Source organism: Leptidea sinapis, chromosome 3 (genome assembly GCF_905404315.1).
Source record: "Leptidea sinapis chromosome 3, ilLepSina1.1, whole genome shotgun sequence".
Taxonomy (NCBI): domain Eukaryota; kingdom Metazoa; phylum Arthropoda; class Insecta; order Lepidoptera; family Pieridae; genus Leptidea; species Leptidea sinapis.
In genome coordinates, this window is record NC_066267.1 from 8,111,662 (window position 1) to 8,128,573 (window position 16,912).

Here is a 16,912-nt window from a genome sequence, read left to right on the forward strand (position 1 = left end):
CAACTATCTCAGTCGCTCCATCGTAATTTGAGGTAAATATTCCGTTGCAAATCATGATCCTATATACAAGTATGATCAGAGTAGGTTCATATAGTATTTTGTAGTTATAGAATAAAAGGCCACGTCAGCGTGGCTTATCCAATTATTTACTAGTGGGAAGCTCCTTTGCACAGGATGCCGGCTAGATTATGGGTACTACAACGGCGCCTATTTCTGCCGTGGAGCAGTAATGTGTAAGTATTGCTGTGTTTCGGTCTGAAGGGCGCCGTAGTTAGTGAAATTACTGGGCAAATGAGACTTAACATCTTATGTCTCAAGGTGACGAGCGCAGTTGTAGTGCCATTCATTATTTTTGGGGTTTTCCGAAAACCCTGAGCGGCACTGCAAACAACAACGACTACGGTTTGGGGTTTCATAAAAAAAAACAACTCACACACAAGCAATGACCTCGTGAACTTTGTTTTAATAATATAAGAAAAAAATGAAAATGGAATATCTGAAACCTTCAGAGCCTCGTTCTGATCCGTGGATGACTTATATAACATTTTTTGTTTGTAGGTAGCAGAACCTTACTCGAAACTGTCCGGAGTACCTGCAGAAGTCCTGGTCGTCAGGTTCTTCGGTCTCTTCTTCATGTTCTACCAAATGGCGCAGATTTGGGGCAACCTTGTGTCTTCAGCCAGTGAGTATCAGTATGGCAGTTCTCACCAGATGAGGGTCGGGTTAATTAGATATTATAAGTTTTTTTTTTACTAAGGCGAGTGTTACACATTTAAATAAAACTTAATTTAGTTAGCCCGACGTTTTAAGACCTTGCCAGATCTTGTTTTCAGGGGGACTAAAAATAATAATAAAAATAATGTAACTTTTACGCAAAAATCTAATGTTAAAACATCACGCGTTTAAATCTTTTAAAAATTGTTTTATTTAGATATTATAAGGTTGTGATTGCAGATAATTTTGAATTTTTCCCCTAAATGTAATTCATTCATAGATGCATTAAAATGTACATTTAAAACCATTAACATAATGATAATTGCATTATAATAATAAATTCTTTTTTACCGAAAATAAGAATCTCTTACCATTAGATCATTTATACTTCAAGATAGAGGCTCTTGGCGTTAGGTTAAACATGTCACCAATTATATTTTACGTATTAAAAGTTTAAGGTAGGTACTTTTAAATATCATTGTGAGTCACGTCGTTTTAGTGTGTGTGTGTGTGTGCTGAAAATAGAAGCTCACAGTTCGCCGCAATTTTTTCAACTTGTCCACACATACACTGTGACAGCTGTGAGCACGTCAAAAAAGTTGCTACTAACTGTTAGCCTCTAGTTCTGTGCATTGATAATGACACTTTCGGTTCCCTTATCGCACTGTGGCCTGCGTGCATTACTAATAATATTTAAACACACTGTTCCACAATGTACTGTTAACATATGTTAGAGCGCTTTCGCACTAATCCGATCCGGTCCGAACCCGTGAAAACACGGTCCGTAGTAGTCGTAGAAATATTTCTATGGTAGTTTACGTACTAGATCCGGTTTCCGTCATCCGATTAGAAATAGTTCTACGACTACATCAGATCGTGTTTTCACGGGTACGGATTCGGATCGGACGTAGTGCGAAAGCGCTCTAAGAATTATACTTCATAAGCGGGTAGTTTACTTTTACATTGTGAAACTTCTCTTTATCTATATATATAAAAATGAATTGCTGTTCGTTAGTCTCGCTAAAACTCGAGAACGGCTCGACCGATTTGGCAAATTTAGGTCTTGAATTATTTGTGGATTTCCACCTTCCTGTTATAGTTAATAAATCATTGTATTTGTTAGATGCAATCAAATATACGATAGGTAATTTATATTTATACAGTTAATTCTTTATTACTTGTTATGAAATAGTTTATAATATTTAAACACGACTCATATATCGGATGTAGCACCTTACAAACTAATTTGTTATGTACATTACAGTCATTTGTAAAATAATGTTTTTGATTGAAAAGAGTGGCCGTTGAGTTTCTTGTATGTTCGTCTCACGAGCTCAACTTTTGACGAACATATTGTAAATTTAGTAATTCAAAAGAAATATTTGTAGTGACGATTCAAAAGCGCTTTGTTTAAGCCTAATTTGATAAAGTTTATTTGACTTTGAATTATTTTTTACAAAACAGCAGTTACAGGCTTAAAACTGTTAAGATTATTATTTGTCCGACCACCACATCGAAGACTTAAGATTGATAAAAATCTAAATAGTATAATAAATGTGTCCTTGGCCACAATTTTTTCATTTATTGTTTATTTTTAAACTGACAACAACGCCATAAATCGGGTGTGACTAATTCAAGGCAACAAATGTGCCCATTCACTCACGCCAACCACCGGAAGGGTCCACGAACTATTCACAATAATTTATCACAGATTGTTTAGCTCCATTCATGTGATTGTTTTAATAAAATATACACATTCAAATATCTTTATCTTTGAGCTGTCTTAGATACAACAAAACATAATTAATATATAATAGACTAGCTGACCCGACAGACGTTGTTCTGTATATAATAAATAAAATAATGTTTTTATATGAATTTGTCAGTAATATATCATAACATCAAGAATTATTTCGTAAAATATGTTGTTGTAATGAAATTGTTTCACAGCAGAACTGTCAAACCGTGCGTCAATAAATTCTCTCATAGAAAGTATGTATGGACACATCAAAGGAAAAACAAATTTGTTGTTTTTATTTAATTTAGCAGCATTTTCCTATTTATTCACCGTTTAAACTTTCTCTGGACTTCCAAAAATAATTCAAGACCAAAATTAGCCAAATCGGTCCAGCCGTCCTCGAGTTTTAGCGAGACTAACTAACAGCAATTCATTTATATATGTATATATAGATTATATTATACCTAGTATGTGGCAGTCCCAGGCCTAAGAGTGTTGTATGAGGCAACTAAGGGCCTTTAGAAGTGAGAGATTCACGCTGCCGTCTTATGACGTCAGCACGAACGAGCCAGACATGTCCGGATTAATTACAAATTCGCGAGTGTGCGCAAAGAAAACCGGCGTGAAGTAGTGGCCTAGTGCCGCTATGTTTCGCATAAATTAGTGTCGAGTACCAGAGCCCATCCCAATGTCCCTCTACCAGAACATGTCAGCAGTACTCAAAGAAATTTTCTACAGGAGGAAACCGGTTCCACCAGAGTCGGAGAATCCCTCCCCGAGTATTCTCGCTGGGGCCGTCCATCGCATTCTGGGGAGGGCACAAAGAGGCCGGCAACACTCCTGTGATTCTTCTGGTGTTGTAAGAGAATGTGGGTGGCGGTGATCACTTAACACCTCGTGACCCGTTTGCTTATGTTATGTAATTCTCTTACATAAAAAAAAAATTGTCACCAAACCAATGCATAACGTTTGCAAGTTTTTTTTTTGTAATACAGTGTAAGACATAATAAAGGCGCTAAGAACAATATTTAAAATATAATTTAATGTCACTGCACAAGCATTCTTCATTTAATTTCATGATCGAAGCTATGGCATTGAAACTACAATTATGCCTAATTTTTTTTTCAGTCCTCTCCTCTTCTCTTGGTGAGGTAACAAGCTACGTAAACGAGACATTGGTTCCTCAGGCTGAGGCGTTGTTCAACTACACGGAACCCACCCCCGACTATGGAGCGACGTGCGGTGTTAACTTCTGCAGTGGCAGCGATGCACATGTTAGTACAAAATTATTCCTGTACTATTAATTTGTTTTCCATAAGCCCTAGGAGTATTCAGTACACAGTAAATATTATAGGCACCAGCACGGACCTTGTGCAGCTTGCGAATACAAAGCTCAGGCTTAAATTGTTATGTTGATAAAAAAAAAGAGTTGAATAATTTAAATATTTTTTTACGAAAGTTTACACTCACTTTAAGTATTTAAATATAAATAAAAATTAAGAAAAATTAAACACAAGCTATACGCATTTTAATACTAAAATTAATTTTGTCAAACCTAATGTCCAAGTTGAAAAACAAATGAGGTATAGATTGTATAAATTATTAATTAAGAAAAAAAATATATCTAATACAATTATCTATATATGTATATATAAGAGATTTCCACGTACATCACTCACTCAACAGTCACTCATCACGATATCTCTGGAAGCATTAGGCGTAGAGATTTGAAATTTGGTAGGAATATACCTTTCGCCGAGTAGAGGTCAGCTAAGAACGGATTTTATGAAATTCCACCCGCAAGAGTTTTTTTTTAATATGAACAGAACAACGTCTGTCGGGTCAGCTAGTAATATATATGTGTGTTTTACGAAAAAAAAAAAACACTTAAAAAAGACCTTAAACACAAATTATTAGTGCCTCAGGCAAGATATGGTCAGGTTGGGTACGGCCAGAGCATCGGACGGTCCGGAGGGCGCCTCGCATCAATTGGTTCAGCGTTGTACCCTGTACGGTCCGGACGATAATTATAATAATTGTGTGCGATGGACAATACGACAAACCATCGAATATGGTCCGCTACCAGACCGCGTCCGATGGTTCGGCACTACCAAATCCGATCCATACACATAATACGAGCGTAATTCCAAACGGTTCCACTTTTCTCTTTTTGATCTCTCATCAAATTCCTTTACTTTATCGGTGGTATATGATAATTTCAAAATATATTTTTATACAGGAAAACACAAACCTGCAACCTCCATCACCGCTCAAGATTCAGATGATCGCCGGGATTTATCTAGCATGTATGGTGCTGGCGTGCATCTTAGTCGCTGTTGGTGTTGATACTTTGAGCAGGTAACTTAGTACCCATTACATTGTTTTACCTCTTTGAACCGGTGGGAGGCTCCTTTGCACGGGAAGCCAGCTAGTTTATTTAGTACCACAACGGCACCTTTGCTTTTTTTTCTGATGCCGTGAAGCAGTAATGTAAGCATTACTGTGTTTCGGTCTGAAGGGCGCCGCTAGTGAAATTACTGGGCAAATGAGACTTGACATCTTATGTCTCAAGGTGACAAGCGCAATTGTAGTGCCGCTCAGGGTTTACCACCATCTACTGAACGTCCTGCTCGTCTCGTCCCTTATTTTCATTTAAAAAAAAAGACGAGGATACAGAGAGCATTTTCAATTTAAACAGGTTACAAATTACAGTTATTTTGTAACAACGATGACGTGTTATGCCACTGAAAATCCATTTACATTTTTGTAATAAATAAATGTGTCCCTAATTAAGACGAAAAAACATTTGTTATTATTAAATTATGTATAATTCACAATTTTAAAATATATACATTTTATCACAAATTAAATTTATATACTAATTATAATTTAGAAAATAAAACTTGCGTGACATTTCCCATAATTTTTATATTTCAATTCATCGATTTATGTTTGTTTTTTACACGCCTGTGTGTCGAAAAAGTGCGTATCAAACTCGTGAGCCACTTGCTTACAATACACTCGGCTGATTTACGCCCTCGACTACGGCTCGGCCTGCAATCCACAGCCTCTTGTATAATGAGCAACTTAGCTCACTTGTATCATAATATATTAATAATATATATATTTTATTTGAATTGTCACATGTAATGAAATGTCATAGACTGAATTGATTATATAAGTATTTCTAAGTCAAAAAATATAAGTTTGGATAAGTAATCACTAGCATACTTAAATCTTCTACGTTAAACACGCTCTATCTTATGGTATAAATATTATTCCGATCGGTGCAGTAGTTTTCGCAGTATAACCGAATATAGATCATATAAAGCATCTCTTTTATTAATCCGTAATGATTTCACTAGATTACGATATATTAATTGAAACTAACATTGAGGTTTTTCCCACCTTACTCTTGGTACTATTTAATTGGTACATTTGCGAACATGATATCGCGACACCGTGGAATGTGGTTTTTCCCGCCATATCCATTCATATGCGCTTAATTAATTCAGTTTAACCTACAGTCTCCCATCCTGTACAGACTACATGTTTCAGTCTAATTATTTTCCTGTCACGTGGATTTCCATCCGCGTGCGGTACTAGTCCATGTGTTTACTCCAAACGCTTCTGGCCACACTCAAGGCAATGTCCCATCTGCAACCAACGCGCGAACCGCGCGCGTGTAGCACGCTTAAAAGAAAACACATGTTTAAAATCAATCTAGAGAAACTCTATAAGAAAAAAACGATTCGAGTCATTGATAGATTCACAGATGACGGCTATAATTTTGTAAGAAACGGAGACAGCCGAAATCCACAACGTTCTAAGCAGCTGTTCACTTTCAAACTTAGCCGAATTATACTTCGGCGCCAAATAGTAATTACTTATTATTCTATGGCAATAATAAATTCTAAACTCCCTCCATATTAGGAGTTTATAGCTATTTCGCTTTTTTGTCTTGGTGAGAATCATTAGAGTAAATAGGTATATTCATTAATTAATAATTAGTATTTTTTGCCAAAAGAAGAAAAAAAAAATTAGTATTTTATTTTTATTATAGTTCACTCCGTCATCCGTGACCCGAGTTAAGTTTTACTGTGATAAAAAGTTGATGTGTGATTTGTGTTTAAAATAGGTATTGGGTTTTAAAAATATAAGTAATAGAAAAATTAAATAAGTGTGCCGGTTATGATATAGGTACAGGTTTCAATAATAAATAAAATAAAAATTGTTTCACAGCAGAACTGTCAAACCGTGCGTCACTTAATTCTCTTACAGAAAATATGTATATACAAAACAAATATTGAAAATAAAAATACTTGTGGGTCCCAAATCGAAATAAAAACTATCCCATCTCTCAAGTTGGACTAAGCTGCACTTCATGAAGTAATCCCCACTATAATCCGTTCATTAGTTTAGGAGTCCATCGCGGACAAACAACGTGTCATGTAATTTATATATATATAAAGATTTATAAACTAAGTACTTAGCTATTACCTATGAATTACCTACGACATGTTTCCTGAAGCAAATAGTTTTGAATATTATTTTACAATTTTAATTTATCCAAGACGCCTGTATTTGTGTTTTTTTTTCACTAAAAATGTCGATTTCGTTAAAATATTTATTGTATAAATCTACTGCCCTATAGATAGGGCAGCGACACACGATCATAGCAAATTGGCAAAATATGAATACAGTCTCATATAAATCCCACCAGATACAACTCGGGTCGTCAGCCGACGGCGCATGGCAAGTCTGGTCTGCAACTCTTAGCGGTGACTCTTCGTCAGCTGCGTCACAAGTACCAGCTCCTACTCCTGCCGGTTATTGGTTATATCGGCGCTGAGCAGGCTTTCATGGCCGCAGACTTTACACAGGTTAGTAGACATGCATGACAAATATTTAAGAATTGTTTAATGTTCTAGAATGGATCCCGGGAGAGCTCACAGCTCTGGGTTGTGAAACCGGAATGAAATATAAAAGTCATAACAAGGCATAAGGCATTTATTTTCTCAAAATTGATACCTTTAGAATTCTTTTTGATGTCATTTCTACTATACTAGATACTACTACCGCTTCGGAAACAAATGGCGCTCTGAGAGAAAAGAAACGGCGCAAGAAACTCAAACACACACAGAAAACTAAAATATAACAAAGCAGAAGTTTCGTGTCTCGACACTCTCTTAACTCCGTGGTAGAAACTGTGAGCTCTTAGAGTCTCCGATTTCTGAAATTGAGAAAACAACTGAATTTTTGTAACCGAACTGAATGTGGCATTAAATTAACATAATTAAATAATACCCGGTTAAAGTATTTCTTCTATTATTTTAATATATAATATATATATAGCTGTGAATACTTTGTGTAGTTCATTTCTCCGTGCCATTTATTGCCTTTTCGATACTATTTGACAACGTGAGAATACGCATTTACCTACGTTTCGGCATCGTTTGTGATATTTTAATTCTTTTCCATCTTCTTCACGCACAAAATAGAAATAAAAAACGATCCCATCCAAACGAGCAAATCGATCAGAAAGTTGAGATACATTTTGGACCTTTCTAAGACCTTTCTTTCCTTTATCTGAAAATTGGCGTACAGTCTTTATCAATCTAGAATTTACTAGAACATTCTTGATCGTTCAATACCGTGATATTAATTTCAGAGCCTTCTAAATCCTTCTGTTATCTAGATCACTCTAGAAATGTCTAGGTCATTCTAGAATTTTCGAAAATTTCAATTAATATGCTCGATAAATCACAGCAAATCTAGAACAATCCAAATCATTTGAAATTAATGATAATCACACATTTTTATTATTTCATTCCCAACACGTTCACAACCCCCGTACCTTCTACACTCTTATAGGTATCAATTTGCAACCATAGTGCATCATAGGAGCCTTGTACTTATTGCGACATACAAACACTATGCGTGTACGTGCAGTTTTAGCTGCAATGTGAAATATAGGGACATACATCTCTATTATATATATATAGATAAAGGATTGCGTATAAATTACTAGTAATTTGTAGGTTTTTTAATCATGCATGAAAACTTCTCTGCTATATATCCTATATCACTATGTAATTAAAAGGTAAACCTCCAAAATATAATATATACTTACCAACATTTATGAACAAAAATATGATAAAAAATGAAACAATTTTAGCTTTCTCCAAAATGAACTCAAAGACTCTTTCGCATATTTTTCGCTATTCCTAGTAATTTCCCCAAAGATCTCTAAGAAGATCGGTCCTGCACTGCCCTCATCCAACCTATTTATGTTCTTCAATCAAATCAATTGAAAAATATTTTATTGTTTTAAATATTTTATTGTCTATATAGTTTAAAAAGTAAAAAAGTATCATCAAACAATACGATCTCATTCTTATTTTGTACAAAGTATGGTAAATCATTTATGTAAACAAGGAATAGGAATGGCCCAAAAATCGAACCCTGTAGAACGCCCATGGTAGCGAGAAAGCCAATTGACATCTTACTGTTCACATCAAAAATCTGAACCCTTTGATGTAGTTTCCAGATTCCTAAGATTTCATGATAAACACAGCCAATCAGCTTAGCAACACTGCCTTTTCACTTATCTGGCACACATAAAGATTTTTTTTTTTACTCATAATTAAAATAAGCCAAAGGATTATGTAATGCTCTGCTTATAAAAGTATACATTATACGCTAAAACTCAATTATTACGATATGAATGTAATAATTGGAACAACTTCATAATTCTTTATTACATTCAATTAAGTACCTAATAAAAATAATTGAACATTTCGCACTCTATTTCAATACCATTTACGATCAAGGTAAACTACTTCACAAGTGTCTTACACGTCAATTACAAAGGGAAGCTAACAATAATTCATTTGTAATTTTTATTGTCAACACTCGGAAGTAGAAAGACAATTATTTGAAGTCTATATCCTGCAGTATATACTTCCTGTGTGAGGTGGTCTTAAGTTGAAGGCTGTCTTGTCCACGTTAGGACACCTTTCGCCACAATTAGTTATTGTCTAAACTTTCGGACCGGTTACCTCGTAAATTGAATGTTGATTGTAGTGTTCAATGGTCGTTTGACAGATCAGTTCGTAAGGCTAGAATCGATGTAATCAGGTCGAATGAACTTTATAGAGTTTATTTTACGTAAGACGGTAGTTTTAATATTTCAATATTTTTGTTTTCTCATTCCTTTAGGAGACATAATAATATACTTATAATATTGTTGCCCCACTTGCATTACAATCTAGCCTTAGACTAATAACGGCCGTTCCCAACATATTATCTACAGATAGAGATAAACTACTATCTTCTACTGTCAGTAATTAGCTATCAATAATCTGAAGCTGTCCCAATATACCTATAAGTCATTCTTATCGCCTTATATTAGGACGCTTGAATTGCAATTTGCATACAAACTTCTATCGCTGGTAAGCTATACGTCCTCCCATTGACAGACAGCGTGTACGGATAAGGTGAGTTACCGTCGATAGGTTTATTGGGACAGTAAAGTTAACGAGAGTTAGGTACGATTTTTATCTCAAGTAGGCCACAACCGAAGATAGACTGAATATTGGGAACGGCCGTTAGTAATTCTACTTTAACTTAAGCCGCTAGATAGATTAAACTAACAATGAGTCCATTAACACATTTGTTAATATCTCTATTAAGGGGAAGTCACTCGTGTCCTTTATAATATCACTATTTTTATATTGTATATACACTAATTCACAAGAATTACACTTACTCAAAAGGTTTTATTCTTCTTACTATATCAGTGTTCTTACGTGTTTATTTATACGAATCTGGAGGTCTACTCGCAAAATCGACAACGATACATTCGGCACGATACGATAATACTCCGAATATATCGCAACTAACCTACTCTAACAAATGTTCGAATTCCTTATCGTTTATCGTTACCATAGACTAATATTTTGATTTTTTACGATGTTAGTGTGAATGTAATATGTTCAAACCTAAACATTATCTGTGCTTTGTCGCTGTGAAGTGTCAAAAGTCAAAATATAGTTTAGGCGCTAAGGACCATGCCAGACTCTGCACCACCAATTTGGTATCATTTACACATAATTTAAATGTTAAAAAAATATGTAATGAATATAATATAACCATTTAAAATTGAATAAATAATACAAAACTCGCGGATAATAAAATGTAAAAAAAAGTAACTCAACCCTTCTCGTCGACTTCCTTTTTCTCAGGCGGCCATTTGCATTATTTCTACGCATAAACGATCAACAAAATGACTTAAATAACTTAGTAGTAAAAAAATCCTCTTGAATAGTAAATCACATATAATTATTTTAATAATATTTATTAACTATGTATATTGTATGGCAAATATATCTATACAACTTGAAACGATAATAGCAACGACAGCCTAGATGGTGTCGTTGAGATTATCGTAAAAGTGACGTTTGATTATTTGTGAAATTCGAATATTCGTCTCTGACATTTTCAACTAAGAGTAGGGTTAGGACCGATAATATCGAATAATGTTTCGCTCGTTCAATCATCGTTTCGACATTGAATACGACGTAACTAAGAGTAGGATTCGACACGACTAATGCCACGATTTATCGAATATCGATTTTAGGAGTAGGTTATTATTGTTTGAGTTTTCATCACTTCGATGATAGTATTTTTATTCTTATCTTTCGAACATTATAACCGAATAAATTAATAGTAGATAGATAAAACTTTGTCATTTCTATGAAAATAACTTCCATAAGTAAGTCATATAAATTAAATGTAAATTTCTAGCAAAAGATATTGAGTACAGTAGTAACATACACACCGTAGGTAAACAAATGCGAGCATTTTATTAGCTACTATAAAAATGTAATAAATATCATTTTAAAACATGCTGCACAGTTTCTGGTAACAGGATTATCCAGCAACTACAACTAGCACCCGTTTACGATCATGACGCATAGACCAGCTATTGCCTCCCTCGAGCATTTTTTTTTATGAAAATAAGGGACGAGACGGACAGGACGTTCAGCTGACGGTAACTGATACGCCATGCCCATTACAAAACAGTGCCGCTCAGGATTTTTGAAAAACCCCAATATTCTGAGCGCCACTATAGTTGCGCTCGTCAACTTGAGACGATAGATGTTAAGTCTCATTTGCCCAGTAATTTCACTAGGTACGGCACCCTTCAGACAGAAACACAATATTTTTTTACACATTACTGCTTCACGGCAGAAATAGGCGCCATTGTGGTACCCATAATCTAGCCGGCATCCTGTGCAATGGAGCCTCACACTGGTAAATATAACGGCATATTTTAGGGAAGAGAATGACCCATCCTAACTGACATTTAAGGGAGCATGACGAAGCCTTTCAATGTGTGTCAATCGAAATGTGTTGGAGATCTTAACCAAAGCAAAGAATGATCTCAACATACAGTTATATTTATTCCAGGCATTTGTGGGATGTGCGTACGGCATCCCTAACATTGGTTTTGTAATGATATGCTTCGGTGTCTTCAACGCATTGGCGGCTCCAATAGCGGGTGCTGTAGTCAAACTGACCGGCAGATTTCCTGTGATGGTAACTGCATTGGTAAGTTTTATAATAATAACATTTCTTATGTCAGTATTTGTAATATTCCTTTATAATTATTTTATTTATCAAGTTCTTACTACCACTGGTACTAGTATTATAACGATGTTTTATATACAATTCATTTAGTTAATTATCAATCCTTAAGGATTGGTCCTCCTCCTTATTAGAGAGAGGAGGAATTCCACCTTCGCACGACACGCAACAAGTTAGGATATCATCCCCACCATCTGGATGTGTGGCGGTCCTCCACAGTGCGGTTTTCAAGGAGCTTTCTTCCACGTACTACAGTACAGAAAGCTCTGGAATGAGCTTCCTTGTGCGGTGTTTCCGGGACGATACGACATGGGTACCTTTAAAAAAGCGCGTACACCTTCCTTAAAGGCCGGCAACGCTCTTGTGATTCCTCTAGTGATGCAAGAGAATGTGGGCGGCGGTGATCACTTAACACCAGGTGACCCGTACGCTCGTTTGTCCTCCTATTCCATAAAAAAAATACATTTATGTATTGAAGACCCCGAAATGGGACCCATATATTGAGCTTGGGTAAACTAAAAACCTCCTCTATCCTGCCAGACCTGAACGCTTTTACAGCGACATAGGACCTGGGCCGTGGAGGCCGCAAAGACTACAAAACAAATGTCGCGGGGCGTCACTTAAGGAGACTCGAACCTCGGACCGGCTGTGTGCTTGTGGGATGGAGAGGAGATAAAGATGAAATGAAATGGGATGAACTAATGAGAAGAACACACTCGCCGGCGAGTGCGGTGATGTATTGTGTAAAGTATGCAAGTGTGGATGTATGTATGTTTGTTTGTTTGTATGTATGTAAATAGTGTAAATGTTTGTGTCTGTTTGTGGAGTGTGTTTGTGGTTGTGTTTGTGGTGTATGTCGGTCCGCGTGCGAGTGTGAGTGGAGTAAAACGATTATAGGACGAGGACTAACGTCTCGTCGGGTGTCAGAACAATGTGTGTGCTTGGTTGTTTCTAATTTGCGAGCCTCTAGTCACCGTCAGAGTGACGAGTGCCAGCGGTAAGCTAGGATGACCGCGCCTACGCCTTCGAAGGCGGTGACATACATTAAGTGACAGTTGTCAGTCATTCGGTGGTAAGTGACCGTTGTCAGTCATTCGGTGGTAAGTAACAAGCGGCCATAGTCATTTGCAACATCGGGTGATAAACAAGAATTGCTTTGCGCTCTTTAAATCAAAAGTACATTGTTTACTATTCTTAATACTATTGTGCAGCTCCTGAACCTGTGCTTGCTGTCAGCCTTACTCCTCTGGAGACCAGACCCTGAACAGTGGATTGTGTTCTACCTTCTGGCAGCTATTTGGGGCACAGCTGATGCTGTTTGGCTAGTTCAAGTTAATGGTGAGCGGATGTAATGGAATCATTACTAGATTAAGACATTTACAATTAAAATAATAAAAAACAAATTCTTATGAGTAATATAATATTTGTGTAAGTGCGCTCGCGAACTATAATGTCATAATAATACTTAAATATCATCTAAATAATAATTTGTTTAATATTTTTATAGTATTCTTTTTATGAATACGTTGCATGAGGGCAGCGCAGGACCGATCGTCGTGGAAATCTTTGGGGGAGGCCTTTGTCCAGCAGTGGACGTCTTCCGGCTGATAATGATGATTATTATTTTTTATTTATATTAATTAATAACTCAAGTTCTTTTGCAAGGCTGTTTTGATATTGATTGACCTTGGAAAAATCTATTGAAAATAAGCAAACTTGATATTTTTTTTTATTAGATAGATACATTTTCTTTTTCATTTTCATTGGGGAAATTTTTGTATTCGTCATCTTGACTCTTATTCGTTGTTATAGCGGCAATAGACAGACACACAAAAAAATCATTTGTCTAACTATTACTCTTCATTAGATATAGTCAGACAGACAGACGGAACGGAGTATTAGTCATGGGACTCCTGTAGGTAATTAACCCTACAAAAGCCACTTTTGCCCAACCACGACATCGAAATTTAGTTTCTTTCGTTATTATTTTTAATTATTTATGTAAATAAAATTAGTTATTTAAAAACCAATGATGGCATTTCCGCGTTGTAAGTTCTTGTAGACTGATTCCAAATATAGAAATGGTATCGAATTAAAATGATATTTGCCTACTTAGTTTTATATACGGCTGATCTATAATTTGAAGGTTAAAATACGTACAAAAAACGATCACTTCATTGTAGTGCATATTTGGAGATATCTGGGTATTTATGGTAATGATCACCGCTCATGCTTTCGTAACCTGAGAGGAAGAGAAGAGTTGGGACAAACAAGAGTTGAGAGTTATGAGGAAAGATTAGCTTAGGCCTTTCGCGGGTTCGAGTCCCGCATCGTTCATAAAATTTGTATAAATTTGTATAAAATTTTCATAGTGTTTCGTCTATGGTGTGTGGGTTCGTTAAAATATAAGATTCTCTTATGATACCCATGTGATATAGGTCTGGTTGATACGATCTATCCCCAGTTGTACGTGGAGTGGTGGATGGTTAAAAGAAATTAATTAAGAAAGAATAGTTTATGTAGAAAAGTTTACATCAGTGCCGGATAAACCACGTGGCAAGAGCAGAAATTGCAACGGGCCCTGCGGGAAACGGGGCCCCGCATATTTAAATCCACCCATATCTGTCTGAGCGTAATTTTTTTAGTGAAACTGACCAAGATGTTTTTAATGAAAATAAGGGACGAGAGCAGGACGTTCAGCTGATGGTAATTGATACGCCCGGCCCATACAATGCAGTACAGCTCAGGATTCTTGAAAAACCAAAAATTCTGAGCGGCACTACAACTGCGCTCGTCACCTTGAGACATAAGATGTCAAGTCTCATTTGCCCAGTAATTTCACTAGCTACGGTACCCTTCAGACCGACACACAGTAATGCTGCTTCACGGCAAAAATAAACGCCGTTGTGGTACCCATAATCTAGCCGGAATTCAGAGCCTCCCATTGGTTACAAATGAGACTTCAACTGGTGCAAAGGAGCGTTTACTGGTCACATGATCAAATCAAATCAAAATATATTTATTTGCATTATTTAGAACAGGCATTAATATAATTTGGGCTAGTGTCCTTCGGTAAGCAATTAATACCTGTATTAAAAAGACACCGCTCTGCCTTCATTTCAATTCTTAATGTATTAACATAATCGCAGTGTCTGTGTTTTGAGTGAAGATGTAGTATATTGAATTAACTTTATAGTGTTATATTTATAGCTTACGGGTCACCTGGTGTTAAGTGATCACCGCCGCCCACGTTCTCTTGCAACACCAGAGGAATCACAAAAGCGTTGTCGGCCTTTAAGGAAGGTGTACGCGCTTTTTTGTGCGGGTTTACGCGTACTTCATTAAAACTTGATGATAAATGACGTCAAAAGTCACAAATTTTTCTACTAAGACAATCCACGTCAGACACTCGATAACCGACTACTTAAAATATAGATCCTTGAAAGAAAAACTGCCATGGGCGCCGCGTTTACTTAACGCGGCAATGCATCCCATGGTTAGGTAGATGGTGAGTTGCTGTATAACTGAATGCGTTTTTTTATCTTATGTATTTTTATTAATATTTATAGCATTATCTGGAATTCTATTCCCTGGAAATGAAGAAGCAGCATACTCCAACTTCAGATTATGGGAAGCTACTGGAAGTGTTTTCTCTTATGCTTCAGCCCCCTATCTCTGTGTGAGAACGAGGTACATATAATATTACATATTACTGATTTGTTAGTTGACCGACTTATGAGCCATCCTTCGAATGAACGTTTCAATTTCCAATGCACGAAGAATATGTAAATAATATCAGACCTTGGGCTGTTACACCTTCGTCAACTGTAGAAACAGAACAGAAGAAGTAGGCAAACAGAATGTCTTGTTGGATGTACAAGGAAGATGCCCGTACTATGAGGGAAGCTTGGGGCAAGTACCGCAGAAAGTCGGGTGCCACCTCTGCGTGTCCACGGCAACGAGATGGGCATAACGTTCAGCCGATGGTGATTGATACGGCCTGCACAATGCAGTGCCGCTCAGGATTTTTGATAAACCCAAAAATTCCGACCGGCACTTCAATTGCGCTCGTCACCTTGAGACATAAGATGTTGTCTCGTTTGCCCAGTAATTTCACTAGATGGTAAACAGAAGAAACCCAGAAGGAACGAGAGATCCCACGCCTGCGCCCAACAACCATAGTCCCACAAAGTATCCACATTGCCTGCCGACAAGGACGATCAAAGACAATCCAGCATCCACATCTTGTAGACCATTAACCACCAAAATATTAACATATTTATATTTTAGTGGTTAATGGTCTCACTCGTTAGAGTTCATCCAGAAATAATTGCAGCTTAATCATTAAACCAAGATTTGCCTCACCATACAGCTGATCAGCCCATGCCTTCTTCTTTCGGACCTGAATAATTGCTTGGGGCTTTGAGCTGAGCTCTGTGACTTTGTCAAGAAGACAGGACATCGAGAGCATTTTCTTGCCCAGCTTAGAGTACCTGATGAATGAGGTTCAAGCATATAATTATCAACTATCAGGACTGTATCTGTCTGACTGGCCTATCATTTATGTTGACGGCGTATTGAGATGATCACTTTTATTAGAAAATCGACGAGACAGGCAATACGTACACCTGAGAATGTTACGTGTAAGTGTTAAGTGTTACGCCATGTCCAACCCAATACAGTCCTTTTGGATTCTAGAAGACCCATATTTCTGAACCGCATCGCAATTGCGCTTGTCAAACAAAACATAGGCTGGATTGCATGTTATTAGCTGTTATAGTTAAGGTTTAAGTCAAATTCAACAACAAC

General features: G+C 36.6%; 1 protein-coding gene across 1 annotated transcript in view; it reads left to right on the top strand.

Annotated features, from left to right (window-relative positions):
• LOC126979631 (UNC93-like protein) overlaps nt 1-16,912 on the top strand; it is a 51,342-nt gene that overhangs the window by 31,502 nt on the left and 2,928 nt on the right. Inside the window, exons 4-10 of the mRNA XM_050829069.1 lie at nt 559-682; nt 3,581-3,726; nt 4,692-4,810; nt 7,176-7,335; nt 11,927-12,067; nt 13,315-13,441; nt 15,673-15,793. Coding sequence (XP_050685026.1) covers nt 559-682; nt 3,581-3,726; nt 4,692-4,810; nt 7,176-7,335; nt 11,927-12,067; nt 13,315-13,441; nt 15,673-15,793 — 938 coding nt within the window. The remainder of the gene's footprint in view (nt 1-558; nt 683-3,580; nt 3,727-4,691; nt 4,811-7,175; nt 7,336-11,926; nt 12,068-13,314; nt 13,442-15,672; nt 15,794-16,912) is intronic.